This window comes from Podarcis bocagei, assembly GCF_964188305.1.
Source record: "Podarcis bocagei genome assembly, chromosome: 7".
NCBI classification, from domain to species: domain Eukaryota; kingdom Metazoa; phylum Chordata; class Lepidosauria; order Squamata; family Lacertidae; genus Podarcis; species Podarcis bocagei.
The window spans coordinates 36,349,538-36,369,259 of NC_138132.1; the positions used below are offsets into that span (position 1 = coordinate 36,349,538).

A 19,722-nucleotide genomic window follows, 5' to 3' on the forward strand; every position below is an offset into this window, starting at 1 on the left:
CGAGGCCAGGTGTTCTCACAGAAATCCTGCCCCAGCACCCACCAGGAGGCTGTGTCACAATCCTGCCAGGTGCTGGAAGGAGACAAAAGGCAGCAGAACTATTTGAACACCGAAAAGAGTCAGGCAGGCAGCTGAGGGAAAGGATGGAAGCTCACTTTGTGCCCCAACTTGAAAGCAGCAATTCTTGGAACTATTTTTTTTCCTCCACCCCCCGTGCCTTTATTTTAACCTTCTTTAGCATTATTAACTGCCCCAAAGCAAATAGCAAGGAACAGCATAATACCATATACCAGTGTTTTTCAACCTTTTTTCGGCAAAGGCACACTTGTTTCATGAAAAAAAATCACGAGGCACACCACCATTAGAAAATGTTAAAAAATTTAACTCTGTGCCTATATTGACTATATATAAAGTAATTCTCTTGAATAGGAATCAAATAAACACAAAGAAAGTATTTTATAATTACTTTATTATGAAATAGTAAGTAAACAGAAATGTGAAAAATTATAAAATACTTTATTTTTAAATCTTTCGAATTTTTCAATTTTTCCCACGGCACACCAGGCAACATCTCGCGGCACACTAGTGTGCCGCGGAACAGTGGTTGAAAAACACTGCCATATACAAAGCAAACAAAAAATAAATCGTAACAGAAAGAAATGGTGACACACCAATTTATCTCAAGACACCTCTATTTCCCAAGCTGGCATGGCTAGTAAATGATGAGCATCTAAGTCTGAAGCCTAGGAAATAAAAGCGCAACAGATGACATAAAAGCTTTCTGGATCCTCCATCCCCCTGGAGACACACAGTTTATGTGTATTTTTTCCCCACAACAGCCAAAGCCCATAATTTCTAACAACACAGAGACAAATGCAGATTTTTCAAGGGCTATTGAAATCTTAGCTGTAGCTAAGGACTCATCCACATTTTTGCTTGCCCTGTGCCTGGAAAGCACAGGTCTGAGTAGTTTTACCTTTGTCCCTCCACTTCCCCCTGGAAAACCCACTCTTTAGTACTAAATTGGAACAAACAGCAACCCACAGAAAACCCAGTTGCCATTTGTAGCAGGGCAAAAGCTCTTTAGTGAGACAAGCTTTCATGTCAATCATCTTGTTGGAATTAGGTTGAAACAAGAAGGAAGCTGCATCCCCTGTCATTGCAGACGGTTTCCACAAAAGACCCCCACTCCTCTTCTGGATATGGGGTGGTCTTGCCAACAGAGCTGAGTGGTGCTATTTCTGGAAAAAGAGAGAAGACGAAGCCTGGATGGACACTTCTCATTCCCAGGGGCCGGCATCAAATGCTCTCAAGGCCGTTGCAGCTTTCCCTATAGCTGAGCTTATGCCAACCTGTATAACTCAGCTGGTTAGAGCATAGTGCCAATAATGCCAAGGTTGCAAGTTCGATCCCTGTATGGGGGCAGCTATATATTCCTGCATTACAGGGAGTTGGAGTAGATGATTCTTAGGGTCCCTTGCAACTCTACAATTCTTTGATTCCATGATTGAGAAAGCTGTGGCATAGGCCCCATTGAAATGAGTGGTCACCTGCATCCATTCATCTCAGTGAGACTTTGACCCACTAGATAACATCTGGTGGGTTTTGCCCTAAATTCCTAGCAACCAGCAACTACTGGTGTATCAGGTACTAGGGCTATTTCCAGCCAAGTTACCTGGGGATTGATTGATTTCATAGGATCCATTGAGTGGCTGAAGAAGTTTTGCCTGCTTTGGATACAGAAGGTCCAATCAGGACAGATAAAGGGAAGCTTTTCATTCAGCACATAATTAAAACTATGGAACTCACTCCAACAGGAAGCAGGAGTGGCCACTAGTTTGGATGGCTTTAAAAGAGGACTGGTCAGATTCATGGAAGAGGCAAGGGCTATCATTGGCTACTAGCCATTATTGCTATGCTCTGCCTCCATAACTGGGAGGCAGCAATGCTAGAGGGGAGAGGGCTCCTGTGCTTGAATCCTGCTTGTGGGCTTCCCATTGGGGCATCCAGTTAGCCACAGTGAAAACAGGGTGTTGGACTAGATGGGCCATGGGCCTGACCCAGCAGGCTGCTCTTATGTTCTAATTTCTGGGTAGGGCTGGGAGAGATCCCTGCCTGAAACCTAGGAGAACTGCTACCACTTGGGGTAGCCAAAAGTGAGCAAGGTGGACCAGGGGTCAGCAGGGGGCCAGTTCACTGTCCCTCAGACCTTGTAGGGGGCCAGACTATATTTTGGAAAAAAATATATGAACGAATTCCTATGCCCCACAAATAACCCAGAGATGCATTTTAAATAAAAGGACACATTCTACTCATGTAAAAACATGCTGATTCCTGGACCATCCACAGGCCAGATTTAGAATGTGATCCAGCCCCCAGGCCTTAGTTTGCTTACCCATGAGCTAGACTGAGGGTCTGGTTCCCTAGAGCAGCTTCCATTGTTTCCATTGCACCACCTGGTTAGTTGCCTTCATGTGTTGTGTTATATCTAATTATCACCCCAAAATGCATAAGTTAAAGTACGGAATGGTTCTCTTTCTTCCTCATTTCCCCTGCCCCACCTCCCCAAATCTCTGTCTGCAACCCTTCATTCCTAAGCAAATGCTTCCAGCTAAACTCCTGGGGCAAAGCATCGAACTTATGCCTGCCTCTCCTGCCTGCACTCTTGCTGAACTCACGCTGTGATTCGTACAAATTTAATCACATCTGCCTAGCAAAATCAATTCCACTCGAAAGAGTCCAAGCTTGTGCTTCTCTGCACCAGTATTAATACCGTGGAGAATCTCTGCCTCCTGAAATTAACCACATGCAGAAAGAGCTTCAGGGAGAGAGAGGCGGGGCATCTGTGTTTGGGGGCAGAAGACCAGTGGAAGGGGTGGCTGCATATGAAAAGGTCTAACTCTTTTGCATGGATGATGCAATCACAAACCAACATGTACCAAGGAGGGAGTAGCAGGAAAGTCCAACAGAACACATTCAGGATTATAACATAAGTGGGATATATCTCCTGCATTTTTATGTCTACTGTACTTACTTATTTATTACATTTATATCTCACCTTTCCTCCAAGGAACTCAAGGAAATCCCCCTCCTCATTTAATCCCAACAGCAACCCTGTGAGGTAGGTTAGGCTGAGAGGCAGTGACTGGCCCCGAGGTCACCTAGTAAGCTTCATGGTTTAGTGGGGATTCGAGCTCTAGTCTCCTAGGTCCTAAAACCGACACTCTAACCACTACACCACACTCTGGGCTCTATTAGCTTCCCTTCCTTTGTCTGTCCCACACACTGGAGTGGCAGAAGATTTTCTGTGAAGTTTGTTTGTTGCATTTATATTCTGCCTCTCTACCGCGGCACCCAAGGCAATTTACAATCTGAAATAAACAGATGCTACGAAATATTCTCAGGCCAGTCTTAGAAGCTCCCTGCCCTAGACTTCCTCACTTCTGCCTCCCCCAAGGGCAGAAGCAGGAGCCCTGGGCAAGTTTGGGGAGAGGCTGCAGGAGCACATATGGGTCTACATCTTCCCCCTCCCCATCCTGCCCCCTTTTCACTCTCCTTTCTGGCAGGAGGGCAGGTGGGTATTACTAACTTGTTGCCTCTCTATCCCACTTTTCCTCCAAGGAGTTCAAAGTGCTTCTCCCCCTCCTTGTTAATCCCCATAACAACCCTGCGAGGTAGGTTAGGCTGAGAGTGAGTGACTGGCCCAGCGGTATTCATGGCAGAATAGGTATTCAAACTCTGGTCTTTCCCAAGTCCTAGTCCAGTATTCTAATCACTATGCGATGCTGCCTTCTCTTGGGTCAGCTGGGAAAGATACACACAATCAGGTGGTTATGATGATGTAGTTAGTACGCCCAGGGTTGCTTTCTCTGAAATGCTATGTATTGCACATGCAACACCAGCAAAACAGGCACAACTGTATAGTCTGGAGGGGTTGGAGCAATTCCCCTGTGGAAAGGCTACAGCATTTGTGCCTTTTTTAGAGAAAAGGCAAGTAAGTGTATAAAGTGTATGATAATTATGCTGCTTTCAACAGGCAGGGAGTTCCTAAGTGTAGGTGCCTGCCATCACACTAAGAGATTGATATCTTACAAATGTCGAACAGGAATTATGTGGCATCTTTAACAGCGTCAAACTGAAGCAGTCGAGTGGGCACATGTGGGGCAGGGTGATCTCGCAGGCAAACTGGTCCCAAGTTGTTATGGGATTTAGATCCGAATAGCAACAATTTAAAGAGTTGCATTTACTGATACTGTAATCTTGCTTTGTTCTCCTGGTAAACAGCTTGGAGATTTTGTTTTGCTTTCACAATCAAGTGGTGTATAAATTTTACAACCTAAGAAATGACCACTGCGACTCAGGCAGGCGTACTAGGCCTTCTCCCTCCGCACAACAACCCGGCGAGGTGGGCTACGCTCTCAACAGAGCCAGGAGCTGCGGCCGCCGCGGGAACCAGCTCGAGTCGCGCCCGCGACAGTGGCAGCTCCGCGCGGCGCTGCCAGGCACCCATGGGTCCCCCCGCGCGTCCTAGCTGCGCGCCGTCGGAGGAGCTGGAGGCGGAGCCGGGGGGCCGGGGCGGACCGGGGCGGACCGGGGAGGAGGGCGGTTCAGGAAGCGGCAGCCGGCTCCTCCCCGCCTCGCCTCGCCTCTCGGCTGCCACCAGCCCGGCGCCCTATAAAACACCAGCCACGGCCGGCCCCGCATCGGCCCCATGGAGGAGCGCGCGGGCCCCGCCGAGCTGGAGAGCGAGAAAGAGGGGAAGAAGCGGCGGCGGGGGCGAAGCGCCGGGTAGGGAGCCCGCTTGGCCACCCCTGGCCTGGCTTTTGTTTTGTTTTGGGGGGGGGCGGACAATCCAACTTAAATCCAGGATGTCCTGGAGGGGCGATCCGGCTTTAAAAGGGTGTCCTAGAGCGGCGCCCCGGTGCGCTGCCTCACCCCCACGGTGGTGGAAACGGGGCGCTTCCTGCCCCGCGCCCATCACCGCGGCGGCTGGTCTGGCCGGGGCTGCGTCAAGGTCACGAGCGCCGGCAGGTGACAGCGGAGGGGGTGGGGAGCGAGGCCGCGCCCTCGGCTTCCTTAGGCGGAGCAGGAGTTGAACTCTGCCCCCCGCGCGTCTCCGTTGGGGGCGAGGAGCGATCGGGAGCGACCCCCATCCCAGCCACTCCGCTCAATCCTTGTAGAGTCACCGAGGCGGGGCGGAAGTGGCGAGTTCCTGGGTCCAGGTGGGGCAGCCCTGCCTGAAGGTGCCTCCTGGATCGAGGTTGGGGAAAGCACATGACTGGGAAGTGGGAGAGATTCTTTAGTGGGGCTCTGCTGCCTGTTTCTGTCCCATGGAGCCTCCTGTACCCCACGCTTGAGTTGTGGCTAAGCAGTCAGGAGTGCTCCAGCCCGGACCTCTGACTCCCTCCTGAAGTCTGGCTGTAACAGCTGCTCTCTTTTCCTTTGCAGCTCTGGCATGTGAATGAGGAACAGATTCTGCCCAGAGGAGAAAAGGATGAACTTAGGCGGCCTTTCCACCGCCCCTTCGGGTGGCTTTGCCCACTGGCCAGAGCCTCTGCCCTTAGCGAAGTGCCTCGGTGGCAGTGGGCAGGAGGAGCCTGGAGAGAGCTCCATGCAGGAAAGTGGCTACCTGAGCCTGAAGGGCCCAAGCCCAGAGGAGTCTGACGCAGACCTGGAGTCGTGGAGCTCCTTGGAGCAGGACAGCACCGAAACGCAGATGAAGGTGGACTTCTTCCGCAAGCTGGGCTACTCCTCGGAGCAGATCCTGGCTGTCCTCCAGAAGCACGGCCTGAACGCTGACACCAACACGGTCCTCGGGGAGCTGGTCAAGCATGGAATGGCCACGGGGGAGAGGGACCCTGCTGAGGCGCCCCAGGATGCCCCCGAGGCACCGCTGGTCCCACGAGGGGGTGCAGCAAACCAGAGCCCCACCCGTGCCACACCTCTGGAGGGAAAGGACGGAGAGAACTTGCGCCCCATCGTCATTGACGGGAGCAACGTGGCCATGAGGTAGGGCCTTGTCTGTAGTGGCTCGTTCCCTCCCACGTGGGAGGTGCTTGCTGGGACTGTGGCGCCTGCCTTGCAGGGGGTTGGACTAGATGGCCCTTTGGGTCCCTTCCAGTTCTATGATCATATAAGCAGAGAGTGACACCTTAAATGCCCAACCTGGCTGTTCTTTTTAAGCCCAGATGTCAATATTCTAGGGAGCGGCCTAGTTCTTTGCCTATCCTCTCCATCTCTGTGTACTTTCCCTCTGTAGTGGTTTCATGACTGGCTCGTGGGGCGTTGACAGAGCTTGATGTCACATGGCTCTGAAAAGCAGGGTGGTTGTTGGGTTTTTTCACGCTGTCAAGTTCCTTCCTGTGCCTGAGGAAAGGGGGCAGGCTTTCTCTCCTTCTGACCATGGAGTTATGGGGCAAGAGTTGTTATTGTGGCGCTTGGAACTGGTGGGAGCGGGCAGAGGTTCTGACCTGCTCCTCTTCCAGCCTCCAGCCATATGAAAGGCCTTGGGCGCAAGGGAGATTGCTCAGGACCCGTGTTGCACAGCTGGCAAGCCATGCTCTGCTGTTTTGCAAGAAATAAGCCGCTTGAGAACCAACACGTCCACCTCCTTAAGCAAGGGGAGGGCCTAGTGCTACAAGTTTGTATGTTTTTGTTCCTCTCACTGTGGGCAGGATCCTCTGCCTTGCTGTGAGGGAAAGGCCTGTGTTTGTGTGTCCTGGTTTGTCCAGAGGGCAAGATCCTGCCCTATGTAGATATGGTGGTCTTATATTTATGTCCTTCTTGTCAGCTGAGGTGGTCTACCCAGTTTGACAATAAAATCCAGGCAAAAATTACAATGGCGATCTGGTGTGGTGTGGTGCGTGGTTATTGTATCATATCTTGTCCCCTGACAGTGGGTGATACAATCCAGGGGTCTCTGCTCCTGAGGGATGGGGCGGAAGCAGCTGCAGATGGGAAGTGGAGAGGAACTGATGGCAAAGATGTCAGCCTCCTGAAACAGCAACCCTTCCACTGAGAGGAGAGTTACCTAACTTTTCTTAACATTAAGTTTCAAGCCCAGGAATCTGCCTGGCAAGTTAATTTTACTCCAGGGTTAAAAGAGGTGGTGGCAGCATACAGGTAGCTTGTTCATGCTTTCACAGACAAGTTGGAACACTGATTTCTGGATTTCTATGACGGAATTATGCTGGTAAGGAAGCATCTGACCAAGCAGGTTCCCTGCTCTATAGTGATCATTTCTCTCTTGTGCTTGTTGCTCATCTAAGAGCTGTGATTTGATTTGATTTGATTTGATTTGATTTGGTTTGATTTGGTTTGGTTTGGTTTCAAAGGGGTGCAGCAGGTGGAGGGGGGTGTTTCTCAGGTGGAAGAGGCAGCAACTGTGGGGTAGGAAGGCCAGTTTCCCCCTGCAGGAGTTCTGGGCATGTCTTGGGGCAGATTTGTCCTTGCTAGTTTGCTTGTTTTAACCCACCCACCCACCCCGCCTACAACCTTCCAGTTATTAAGAGAGCATAAAACACTCGCCTCAAAACTACCCTTTGTGCTGATTCATAAGTTTCCAGGGCCCAAAATGTACCTGCCCCTTTCCCAGAAGCACCTCAGGGCCACTGCAGAGAGGGCCTGGATGTAGCCCCTCTCTTGAAGGTACCCTGAGCAAAAGAATCCTAAAACCTTTATTTGCGCCAGCACTCCTTCCTGGAGCCTGCCTGTGGCCAGGAAAAACAGAGAATGAGAATAATGAGGGGAGTTCCCCTTTGAGTAAACTATAAGCTGAGTGTATTCCCTTTACTTGATACCCAAAGTGCCGCCCCTCAACTGTGGAATTTGGGGAAGCAACTCCCAAGTTACTGGCTGTAGCTTGATGACAGATTTAAACACTTGCCAGTCATTTAAGAAGTTAAGCGATGGCAAACTCTCATGTTCCTGCCAATGAGAGAAAACCTTTTTCTTGATTACTTATGAGCTGGTGCTCTTTGGTTTTGAAAGCCACGATTCTGGAATGCCAAATTCTGTATGATTGATTCTGGAGTACCCTTGTAGCAGAGAATATACAGTGGTACCTCTGGATGCGAACGGGATCCGTTCTGAAGAGAACGCAACACCGCTTACGCATATGCACGTGATGTCATTTTGAGCGTCTGCGCATGCGCGAACGGGGAAACCCGGAAGTAACACGCTCCGTTACTTCCGGGTCACCGCGGAGCGCAACCCGAAAACACTCAACCTGAAGCTACTTCAACCCGAGGTATGACTGTACACAGTCCATGCTGGATGTTCTCTGAATTTGGAGAAGTCGCCAGGAAAACAGTGCTGATTTGAGAGTTAGCTGCTAGAATAGGGACATCCCTGCAGCCCTTCAAAGGGAGAGAGCTTTTCCTCACCTGGCCTAGTGAGGTTGAGAGCCTGTTAGAAGTTCTAACATTGGTCAGGGTAGTGGAGGTGAGAATGGCATCTTAATTCATTCTGGGATCATAGTGTGTGCGTCCCCCCACACCCCAATAGGCAGCTGCACAGCATCCTTACTGTAGTGTTCAGATACCTCCTGCCCCCTTTGCCCCAAGGCACTGGTGGTGTTAGGAACTTGGCATAGTTAAACTGTGGAACTCGCTCCCACAGGAGAAAGTGATGGCCACCAACCCAGGTGGCTTTAAAAGAGAATTAGACAAATTCCTGGAGGAGAGGGCTGCTAGCCATGATGGCTATTCTCCACAGTTAGAGGCAGCCATGGCTCTGAATCCCAGTTGCTGGAAACCACAGGAGGGGAGAGGGTTCTTGCACTCGGGTCCTGCTTGCTGGTTCTCCATTAGGGCATCTGGTCAGCTGCTGTCGGACTAGATTGGCCACTGGCCTGATCCAGCAAGGGCCTATTTATTTTTTTATGGTGGAAATGGGCAAGCAGCAGTTGCTACCCTCATTTGCTCCTTGATCACAGTTAAGGTTTCAGGGTTTTTATTGCCTGCCTCCTGCCCATCAGACCCTCCTAAAGGAGCAGGGTGGAGGGGGATTCAAGTCCTACACAAGTGTGCTGTTAATTAGTTTTGTTTCTAAGGTTTGTTTGTTTTTTGCCTTGCTATTTTTATATAAACAAGCAGCCACCAGGACCCAGGAAGAGCAGGGCAGTTTCAGAGCCAGCTTCCTGTTCAGAGTGGAATGACGAACTGTGTTCGTTCGTTCTTGATTCACCCTCCCCTGGATAATACTCAAGGCATCTATATGCAAATCTCAGAGGGGTGAGTGGAGGAGAACTGGCCTCCACTTCCTTCTAAGGGAATTTTTCACAGTTGTTGCCACATCAGATGAGCCTGCTGAGCTCCTTCGCAAGCGGTTCCACACGAGGCTTCTAGGAAACAGCATGCAAATTTTCTCCAGCAGCTGCAATAAGGAGAAGAGGGTTTGGTAGTTGCTCTTAGATCCTCAAGAAAGTTTCAGTTTTGACTTGTGGGATTTGCTTCCCATAATACTATTCTGTATTTTAATATTTACTCTCTCTTTCTCTCTACTGTCAACTTTCAGGAAGGTTTATTATCAAAGGGTTTGGAAGACGTGAGAGGGAGCCCCTGGAAAGTTGACATTTCTCCTGATTAGATAGATGGATGGATATTTTTATAAGATTTTGTTAAAGCTATTTCATAATACAATAAGGTTTTAGAAACCTAATCTAACTAAAAACAAAAACAGAGGAAGAGAAAAGAAAAGAAAATGCAGAGTCCTCTCTCAAAGGCAGCTCTTGTTGCTCCCAGAAAGTGGTAGACCCTCCCAGCTCCCACCTGGGAGCTTTCCTTTCTACCGCCTGCCTCTCACCCTGGGAGATCTTCCCTTCCCTGCCTCTCACTCATGGTTCTTCTACCAGCCAGCCACCACCTTCATGTGTGTGTGTAATCCTTGGACCCCAATAATGGCCCAGAGCAGAGGGCACCAAAGAAAAAGAAAGAGAAGGAGAAGGAATTAAAAGGACTTTCTATTTTCCGTCTGTCAGTTACATAAAAGAAATTATTCAAAACATTCGCTCTAGGGTGATATCCAACTGGGTGGTTTTGAAAGAGGATTAGACAAATTCATGGAGAGAGAGAGAGGTCTCTTGGTGGCTCCTCGCCATGATGGCTGAGGCCACAGCTGGACTCCGCAGTGCTTCTGAATCCCAGTTGCTGGACACTGCAGGAAGGGAAAGTGCTCTTGTGATTGAATCCTGCTTGCAGGTTTCCCTTTGGGGCACCTGTTTGGCCACTGTGAGAACAGGATGCTGGAGTAGATAGAACATTGGCCTGGTCCACCAGGCTCTGCTTATGTTCTTAATGTTGCTTTTCCTCCTCTACCATTAGAGCAGGCATAGGCAAACTCAGCCGTCCAGATGTTTTGGGACTACAATTCCCATCATCCCTGACCACTGGTCCTGTTAGCTAGGGATCATGGGAGTTGTAGTCCCAAAACATCTGGAGGGCCGATTTTGCCTGTGCCTGCATTAGAGCACCTTGCACTGAGGGATTATCCACACTTACCTTTCGTCTGTGTTTTACAGGCACAGTCCAAGCTTTATAGCTCCATGTCCAAGCATCATCTATCCATACAGGGGTGCCAAGTAGGTCATCTCCAAAACTACCCATGGGGGGGGGGGCGGCGTGGTATTTGCAGAAAAAGAGATTTGCCAACCATTTGCATAAGCTAAAAGGTTTGTCTTATGATGTAAAGTAGGATGTGGAAAATTAACTCCTCCTTCCAATATTGACAGCTTCATCTTTTTAAGTGAGAATGAAATTGAGAGGTCCCCCTCAAATAAACTTCCCAAAATGCCACATTAAACCCGTGTGAATACACTTGGGGAATATCTAAAGAATACTACAAAGCACATGAATTATCTGTGGCAAAATATTCAATTCAAGCATATTAACCTTATCCCAAATACTAAGTCTAAGCCCATCTTTCGAAATCAAGAGATATCTCTGTCATCAGTCTGTTTAAATTCAGTTTAATTAATTGAGAAATATCTGTAGGATCCAAAATACTGAAATATGTTACCTCTGGGTACCAACAAAATTGCCAGTTAGTCACATAAACCAGATAACTTAATAGTGGCATGAATTTGGATTTTAAATAATTCATTGTATAGGCAGAAATTAGGCAACAATTAATAGATTTTATTAGTCTATATAGACTATTGGAGTCTGCTAATAATAAATACTGTAATAATCAGTCATCTGCATACATAGCTGCTTTAAATTCCAGTTTTTTCATGCACCAAACCAGGAGTGTCTTCCCTGTTCTGGCAAATTGCACACCCTAATGGCACTAACCATGAATATAACAGGTGAATTAGATTAGCCCTGTCTTGTAGCCCTCTCTATACCAAACTCACTGAGATGAATTCTGTTTGTTGAGTCCACCTGGGGAGAGAGAGGTGTAAGATTCTACTCCCAATTCATAAATTCTTGTGGAAACGCACATTTTTTTCAAAGTTACAGAAATAAACTACCAATGTATTTTATCAAACACTTTTCCAGCATCAGGAAAAATAGTTGCAGCCCATCAGTTCTTTTTTTAAAAAGAAACAAAGATTTGCTACCAGCTTAAATCATCTGTTCCCTGCCTTTGGCAAATAAAGTCCGCCTGATCTAGCTATACAAACAGCCTAAAATCTGTTAGCAAGGATTTCTGTTAATACCTTGGCATCTACATTCATTAAGGAGATTGGCCTATAATATGCACAGCTAATGTGGTCTTTAATAGGCTGGGGAATAACAGAGATGTGAGCATCATATAGTGAAGATGGGCTAGGCACCCAATTCGGAAGCATGGCTGAGTAATCGCACCACTGTGGTGTGTAGTGTGTTAGTGTGTTACAGTGTGGTGTAGTGATTAGTGTGTTGGACTAGGACTTGGGAGACCAGAGTTTGAATCCCCACTCAGCCATGAAGCTCACCAGGTGGCCTTGGGCCAGTCACTTCCTCTCAGCCTCACCTACCTCAGAGAATTGTTGTGGGGATTAAGTGAGGAGGGGAGGACAATGTACATGTCACCTTGAGCTCCTTGGAGAAAAAAGTATGTTATTATTATTATTTATTTTATTATTTATTAAATTTATATACCACCCTATACCCACATGTTTCAGGGCAGTTACAACATAAAATCACAAATAAAACCACCAAATACATTATAGAAATAAAAACAAAAACAACCAAATAACCCCCCCCCCCCACACACACACACACATTTTAAAAGGGCATTGGATGTCAATCAGCCAAAGGCCTGGTTAAAGAGCAACATTTTTGCCCGGTGCCTAAAGGTGTGTAATGAACCAGCCAAACCTCCCTGGGGAGAGCATCCTACAAATGAGGATATAAACGCAATAAATAAATAAATTTTCTGAGATAAGGGGACAGGTGACTTGGTCACAGGCAGGCGCTGGTCTCTCTGCAAGCAGAATTGTCATTGCATGGCAAGAAAGGGAAGGAAATGAACTGGTTTTTTGAAAGCAATTATTTCAATTGACCGCTTGCATGATATGGGGTTGGTGTCTGGATTAGTTGGGCTCCTTCCAAGGGCTGATGGGCTTTACCTAGCTGTAGAAAAAGGATCCACCTGTTCATTGGGCAGGTCTTGATTTCAGTGCTAAGGACCTCATCTGATGCTCTGAGGGAGCTTTTCAGTTGTGGCCCCTTGGCTATAGAACATGTTTCCCAAAGAGACCTGCCTGGTGTTTGGAGGGGGTCTTTTTGTTGCCAGACGTCATTCTCCCAGGCTTGGAGGCCCTTCAGGCTTAGAAATTGTTATAGATGTTACATTGCATTCTATCATTACATCATTGTGTCTGAAGCTCCATTTCGCGAACTCCCCAGAGAACCTGCAGGAAGGAAGCCAGCTGATAAACAAGCGCTGCCGGTCCTTCCTTGAGCCCTTTTGGAAAAGGGGCCCTGAAGCCAAGAGAGCATCCTGCCTGCCCTGTGGCTACGGAGACCTTGGAACCAGCAGGGGCACCCAGGGCAGGTGTGGCTTCCTGAGGTGCCTCCTGTTTCTCTCTTGCTTTGGAAAGGCCAGCTTCTAGACACCATGATCATAACAGGAAGCTCTGGGTGGGAAAGACATCAGCGCCCCATTAAAATATAAGGCACTCTCTTAGTAGAAAGTCATATTTTCTTCGCATCAGGAATTCTGTCAAGGATTTCTTTAGCTGTGATTATTTCTACGTTGCAAGGGGTCAGACAAGATGACCCTCGGGGTCCCTTCCAAACCTGTCATCCTATGATCATCCCCACCCGACCCCTAATTTAAATCTTTTGGGGTGTGGGTGATCAAAAAGCTATGGGAACATTTCTTTCTGCCAGAAGGAATTAGCATATTCAGCCTGTGCAAATATTACTTGCATTATGGGGGAGCATTTCTCAGCTTCACTGCTGCTGGGTCCTTTTTTTCCTTCCTGCTTGGCACACGTGCTAATTGCACAAAGGCCTTGGACAGGAAGTGGATTTCACCCTCTGATGAAACTGCCCAGGGAACGTAAGCTGGTGGCGCTGGACTGTTGCCCAGAGAAGAGCATCTGACCTGGCTGCTTCTTGTGGGAGAGGCTGGGATCTGGAAGTTCTGCCCCCTCCATGTCAGAGTTGTGGGCGGGGAAGAGGTTTGCCAGATGCAGTGACTCCACAGGGAAGAGTCTGTGCTCTGTGCATGCCGAAGGGGAGACCCCGTTTACTAGTTTGGGAGGGATTGAGCGCTCCTGGCATTCAAAGCCGCTTTCCTTGCTTTAGGTGCAGTTAGAAAACTTTGCACTATGTCGATGTGCATGTCCTTGAGCCCCCAGCTGGAAAGATTGGCGTTGGGAAGGACAGATTCCTCTCCCAACTCCCCTTTTCCACTTCCTCTTGGAAAAGGTACTTAGTTGGCGAGAAAAGACTGCCCTGTGTTGCCCAGACTAGTTCCTGCAGCAGCTCAGTCCGTATCCACTGCATACCTCAACTTATCAGCGATGATGTTGTACATTAACCCTGAGACCGTTTCCAGAGAGCTAATTTGAGCAGGAAGAGAACAAAAGGGATTGGGAGGGGGGAGGCTGGTGCAAATGGCAAAAGGGCAGAGCAGGCAGTGAAGGGCACGCTGAGGATGAGATCCAGGGCTCGCAATGTCCAGCCTGGAGGCAAAAGTGCTTTAACAGACCTCTTCCACTCCAAAAAGCGGGCTGTTAATGCCTGCTAGTCGGGATAGCTATGTTCTGCCCCCACAGTCAAGAGGGCAGCAATGCTTCTGAATACCAGCTGCTAGAAACCACAGGAGGGGACGGTGCTCTCATGCTTGAATCCTGCTTCCAAGTTTCCCATGATGGGTATCTGGTTGGCCAGTGCGAGAAGAGGATGCTGGACTACTTGCGCCATTAGCTGATCCAGTAGACTTTTCTTGTGATTCCCCCAACCCCACCCCACCCCCACCCGACACACATAAAAACATATTTTCAGAGGAGCTGTTTTTCAAAAGAATAAGATTTATTTATTTTTGTTTCGCATTGTTTTGTGTATCTGTATCATTTATAAACCATGATGGGAGAGAGGGCTATAGAGGGCCACTAACCATGATGGCTATGTTCTGCCTTCAGAAGCAGCAATGAATCCCAGTTGTTGGAAACCACAGGAAGGGAGAGGGCTCTTGCACCTGGGTCCTTTAGCGGGTTTTCCGCAGGCATCTGGCCGGCCACTGTGAGAACAGGATACTGGCCTAGATGAGCATTTGACCTGATCCTGCTAGCTCTTCTTAGGGGTTGCTGGACTGGGTGGCAGGGCTGAATTCAACATTTAACTTAAGGAATATTCGCTCCAATAATGAGGACAAGAGGCATCCCAGTGGTGTGGGGAAGGACGGCGGCGGCAGGGGGAAGGTCATGGGTGTTCAGCATCTCCTTGTGAGTTTTGGCTTCAAATAATAGCAGGGCACAGAGTTTGCCCAGTGGATCTCCTCTGAGGTTTCTTCTGCCTTCATGACACACAGGTCACGTGGGAACCTGAACATTGAACCTGTCAATCTTTGTATCTTTGCAGCCACGGGGACAAAGATGTCTTCTCCTGCCAGGGCATCTTTCTGGCGGTGAAGTGGTTCCTTGACCGAGGACACACAGACATCACTGTCTTTGTGCCATCCTGGAGGAAGGAGCAGCCGAGGCCTGACGTCCCAATCACAGGTATGCGTTGAGCACATGGACACAGTTAAGTAGGGTGATAGCAAGGGGAGTGTCTGTTTTCATTTGACATTGAGCTGATGACTGAATGCACTGGATGGGATAGATCAGGGCTGACTCCTCTGCCTTGCCCACCCTCCACCCCACATACTTTGAAATTGGGGCTTGGCTGTCCCACCCAAATAGTCACCCCGGTTGCCTCTTGGGTTGCCCTGAATTGCCTCTACCTGACCAGAAGGATGTCGAGATGCACCAAGGTCAGAACTCCCCCTCCAGAAACACTCCAGAATCCCACTCTGAACATTTTCCCGAAGCGCTATCAGCTTTCCTTGCTACGGCAAGTTCTAATGGCAAAGATTCAGGAAAGGTAAAAGAAAAGAAAGTCTTCCAGACAGAACATCATTAAACTATGGAACTTGTTCTCCCAACCTCCTGTGAGGGCTCTTGTGCTCCAGTCCTGCTTGTGAGCTTCCTGTTGGGGCTTCTGGTTGGCCACTGTGAGAACAGGATGCCAGGCTAGATAGGCCATTGGCCTGATCCAGCAGGCTCACCATATGTTCCTACGTTAAAGGTTCGTGACTCTGGACATTTCATCTCTAAGACTTGCTTTAATTTGGGTTCCCTCCACACACACCCGCATTGCATGTCCCAAGAGGAGGGTTCAAATCAGACAAATCTGTAGGGCGTGATGTGGCATCTGAGTGAGAGAGAAAGAGGGAAAGCTGTAATTTGGGTAGGGATGGAACAAAACTGCTTGGGAGTGTGAGCAGCAAGCAGTGTTACCTAGGTCAGGCTGCGTCTGTCAGTTTCCAGCTCTCGAGAGTTGGCCTCCCCCAGCTTCCTGCCAGCTTGGCTTGATCACAAATTGTTCCGCAAATGCCTGGCCCTTCCAAGAGCTGTCTTGGCAGAGGGTGACCTTGGTGTGTCCTGTTGCAGACCAGCACATCCTCCGCGAGCTTGAGGAGAAGAGGATCCTTGTCTTCACGCCTTCCCGGCGCGTGGGGGGCAAGCGGGTGGTCTGCTACGACGACCGTTTCATCGTGAAGCTGGCCTACGAGTCGGACGGCATCGTGGTCTCCAACGACGTCTACCGAGATCTGCAGGCGGAGCGGCCCGAGTGGAAGAAGTTCATCGAGAAGCGTCTGCTGATGTACTCATTCGTCAATGACAAGTAGGTCTCTTGAGCGCTCAAGGAAATTGGACTGGGGGGAGAATGTGGCTGGACACAGAATGGGAGAGAAGAGATGAGGAACTCTCTGGAGTGTCCAGCCTACATGGCTGCCAAGATAAGCTTTATTTGAGGCGAGGACAGCAGCATGCCTGGTGGGGCCTTGGAAGCTAGACTTGGTCAGTGGAGAATTGGGTCAGAAGGTGTGGTGGTGGCCAGGAGTAGGACTTCAGTGCCCTATTCATCTCCAGGGACAGCAGAACCAAAATACACTGCCCCATCCATGCAAAAGGTTTGGGTGGGCATGGCAAGGAGCTGGGCTTTCTCAGTGATTACTCCTGGGCACAAGCCGGGGGGCAGGGGAAACACCTCCCCAAAGAAGTTGGAACTACAACCCTTTTTTTCTTTTCAGGGGCCATTTGGGTTTTCTGTCTGTCGCTGGCTGTGGTGGGAGGGGGAGAATCATGGCCTCTGGGAACGGCTGCTCTTGACCAAGGTGTGTGCTGCCTGCCTCCAGGTTCATGCTTCCTGATGATCCACTTGGGCGTCATGGACCCAGCCTGGACAACTTTCTGAGGAAGAAGCCGGTGGTTCCTGAGCACAAGAAGCAGCAGTGCCCTTACGGTAAGACTGTTTTCTTCCACTCTCCATTCACCCACCCCTGGCACCAAACTCTCTCCCTTTCTTTCTTTCTTTCTCTCTCTGGGCCTGGAGGGTTTTCCATTTTTCCTGCGGTATTTCTGCCCCACATTCAACCCCCTTTCCCTTCCCTTTCCAGGGAAGAAATGCACCTATGGCGTCAAGTGCAAGTTCTACCACCCGGAGCGCCTCAACCAGCTGCAGCGCTCCGTGGCCGATGAGCTCCGCGCCAACGCCAGGCTCTCTCCGACCAGGGGCGTGCCAACTTCCAAGGAGGAGAGGGGGAGCCGGCGGCCCTCCCAGGTGGAAGCCTTGGGCTCCCTGCCCCCCGAGAGTGAGAAGACCCCCTTTCAGAAGGCTTCCGTGGACAAGAAAAGCTCCACCCACAAAGCCAAGCACGGGGAAGGCCCCACACACCTCCTGCTCAAAGGGGCCCCTCATAAGAGCAGCGGCGGTGGCACCTACCGGCCTCCAGAGTGGTACCAGCCGCCACCTCCTGCCTCTCCCCACATGGACTCCCTCTCCTACGTGTCTCAGGAGCAGTTTGACTCTGGCATTGGCTCCCTGGAGAGCCAGCTGTCCGAGATGTGGCCCAGCCCCCCGGGCAGCCATAGCTCTCACCCCCACCACTGCAGGGGGCAGAGGCCCACCTACCCGCACCCTCTGGGCCCTGAGTCAAATAGCTACAACTACTACCAGCCCCAGGGCTACCACAAGTCTGTTGCGGGCTCAGGCACTGGCTTCTTGCCCTACAACCCAGAGGTGCCTTCCTCCTCTGCTAGGGCCCTCCCTCCCTCCCTGCCCGGATACGGCCTGCCTGCTGACTCGAGGGCTTCTCTGGGGCCCAAGTACTGGTCTGAGCCCTACCAGCCAACAGCCCCCAGGGAGGGGCTGAGGGGCCACCAGCTGCCCTACGACAAGGCCTCCTGCCAGTGGGCCGCAACAGACCACTTTGCCAAGGAGCGTGCCAACGTGCACACCCGCCTGTGTGGGATCTTCCACCCTCACCTGGTGGACGCGGTCATGAGCCGCTTCCCGCAGCTTCTCGACCCCCAGAAGCTTGCCGCCGAAATCCTCACTTACAAGTCCCAAAACCCCGGGGTGTGAGGTGGAGGGAAAGCAATGGTTGGGCCCTGGAGGGAGGAAGTCCTCTTCTTGTATTGCAGGGGTTTGGACTAGATGACCCATAGAGTCCCTTCCGACTTTTATAATTTGGCGATTCCCCTGGGAAGGTCCTTCCCAAATACCAGCTGAAGCTTTGAGGCCTAAACGGGCCAGTGAGTAATTAGGATGGGGAGGGACAACTTTTCCCCTCCCCTTCAAGTGTTTGTTCAGAGGCAAGGCTTGTTCTTCCCATAAGAGCAATGGCACATCCGGGCAAGGGTGAAGTTGGCAAAAGGGGATCACAGGCTCTCCCATAACTTTGCTGTGATTTTAAAAAAAACAAAAAACTTCTGACAACTGGAAGCCGTGAGAGCACTGCCTGTGCTCTGACTGCCCTCCTGCCTTCTCCCAGCTTTCAAAGGGCACCCACACTCCCCTGACCTCCAGAACTGTAGGAGGAGGCATCTCTCGATATGGGGTGGAGAGTTCAGTGCTCGCTACTCCTCTAGCGGCTCAGTCTTGGTGACTGGCAAGTCCGATATTAACGGTTATAGATACTTTCGGTAATGAATATATAGCAATTGCTCCTGGTTCCTGCTTATATATTTTTTAAAAAATAAAGTGTGTGATTCACTTGCAGGACAGGAGCAGTTGATCTGTTGATGCATATTGTATCCCTCTGTATACGTTATGTATTCTTCCATGTGGTCCTTCTAGTGGTTGACGCTGAAGCCATCCCAGGTGGCAACTGGCAGAAGGGAGAGAGCAGAGCACAAGACCCCCTGCCCCATGAGTGGGTTTTTCTGGGGGGAAGGGATTGCTGTGACCTGCTCCTTCCTTCTCCCACGTGCCAAAGGGATGGGTCAGCCAGGCTAGCACCGTGTGCTGCAAGAGCCACCTGGACCCAGAAAACCCCGTATGCCTGGTTATATTATGATACATCACAGAACAGTGGTGTTTCATGTTAGTAAGCAAAATGCTTTTTAACTATTGTTTGTAATCTTATAACTTTGCACATTTTGTAAATTACGTGAGAGTTTGGTTTTTAATGGGATGGGATTCCTGGATGATGCTGGTTTTCCTTCCTTCTGAGGTCGCTGTCCCATAATTAGGAGTGGGCTGTTTTAAAGTGCATGGAACAGTAAAAACACTTTGGAATGTCTTGTGATCTTTCTTCTTTCTCTTTCTCTTTCTCTTTCTCTTCCTCTTCCTCTTCTTCCTCCTCCTCCTTCTTCTTCTTCTTCTTCTCTCTCTCTCTCTCTCTCTCTCTCTCTCTCTCTCTCTCTCTCTCTGAAGCAATAACAACCGATTGTGATGCACAAATAAAAGGCCCTGGTTGTTCACATCACTCTCGTCCCCTTAATTTATTTGTTGCAATTGTAGATCCCACTTTTCCTCCCAAGGGGCTGAAGGTGACATACGTGATTCTCCTCCCATTTTATACTCACAGCAACCCTCTGAACTTGAAAGGCAGTGGCTGGTGGACGTTTACCCAGTGAGCTTCATTGCCAAGAGGGGATTTGAACCCCGGTCTCCCAGGTCCTGGTCCAGCACTCTAACCACTACACCACACTGGCTGTCAGTGGTTGGAACCCACTGCTGCCGAAGCAAGGTGCCTTCAGGTAGAAGGAGGAGGGTGAGAGGCCGTTTCTGTGGC

The 19,722-nt window shown here is 49.8% G+C and overlaps 1 protein-coding gene across 1 annotated transcript; it reads left to right on the plus strand.

Annotated features, from left to right (window-relative positions):
- The first annotated feature begins 4,631 nt into the window (after positions 1 to 4,631).
- ZC3H12A (zinc finger CCCH-type containing 12A) lies at positions 4,632 to 19,413 on the plus strand. Its single transcript, XM_081203745.1, has 6 exons — positions 4,632 to 4,788; positions 5,449 to 6,009; positions 15,018 to 15,157; positions 16,091 to 16,325; positions 16,840 to 16,946; positions 17,101 to 19,413. The coding sequence occupies exons 2-6, from the start codon at positions 5,462 to 5,464 to the stop codon at positions 18,066 to 18,068; spliced, it is 1,998 nt and encodes a 665-aa protein (XP_081059871.1). The 5' UTR covers positions 4,632 to 4,788; positions 5,449 to 5,461; the 3' UTR covers positions 18,069 to 19,413.
- The last annotated feature ends 309 nt before the right edge of the window (positions 19,414 to 19,722 follow it).

What these genes read in the sequence shown, in the direction of transcription:
- ZC3H12A (XM_081203745.1), top strand. Translation starts at nt 5,462, where the DNA reads ATGAGGAACAGATTCTGCCCAGAGGAGAAAAGGATGAACTTAGGCGGC. An exon ending in GCCTGACGTCCCAATCACAG is followed by an intron (nt 15,158 to 16,090) that starts GTATGCGTTGAG and finishes GTCCTGTTGCAG; the next exon opens with ACCAGCACATCCTCCGCGAG. An exon ending in GAAGCAGCAGTGCCCTTACG is followed by an intron (nt 16,947 to 17,100) that starts GTAAGACTGTTT and finishes TTCCCTTTCCAG; the next exon opens with GGAAGAAATGCACCTATGGC.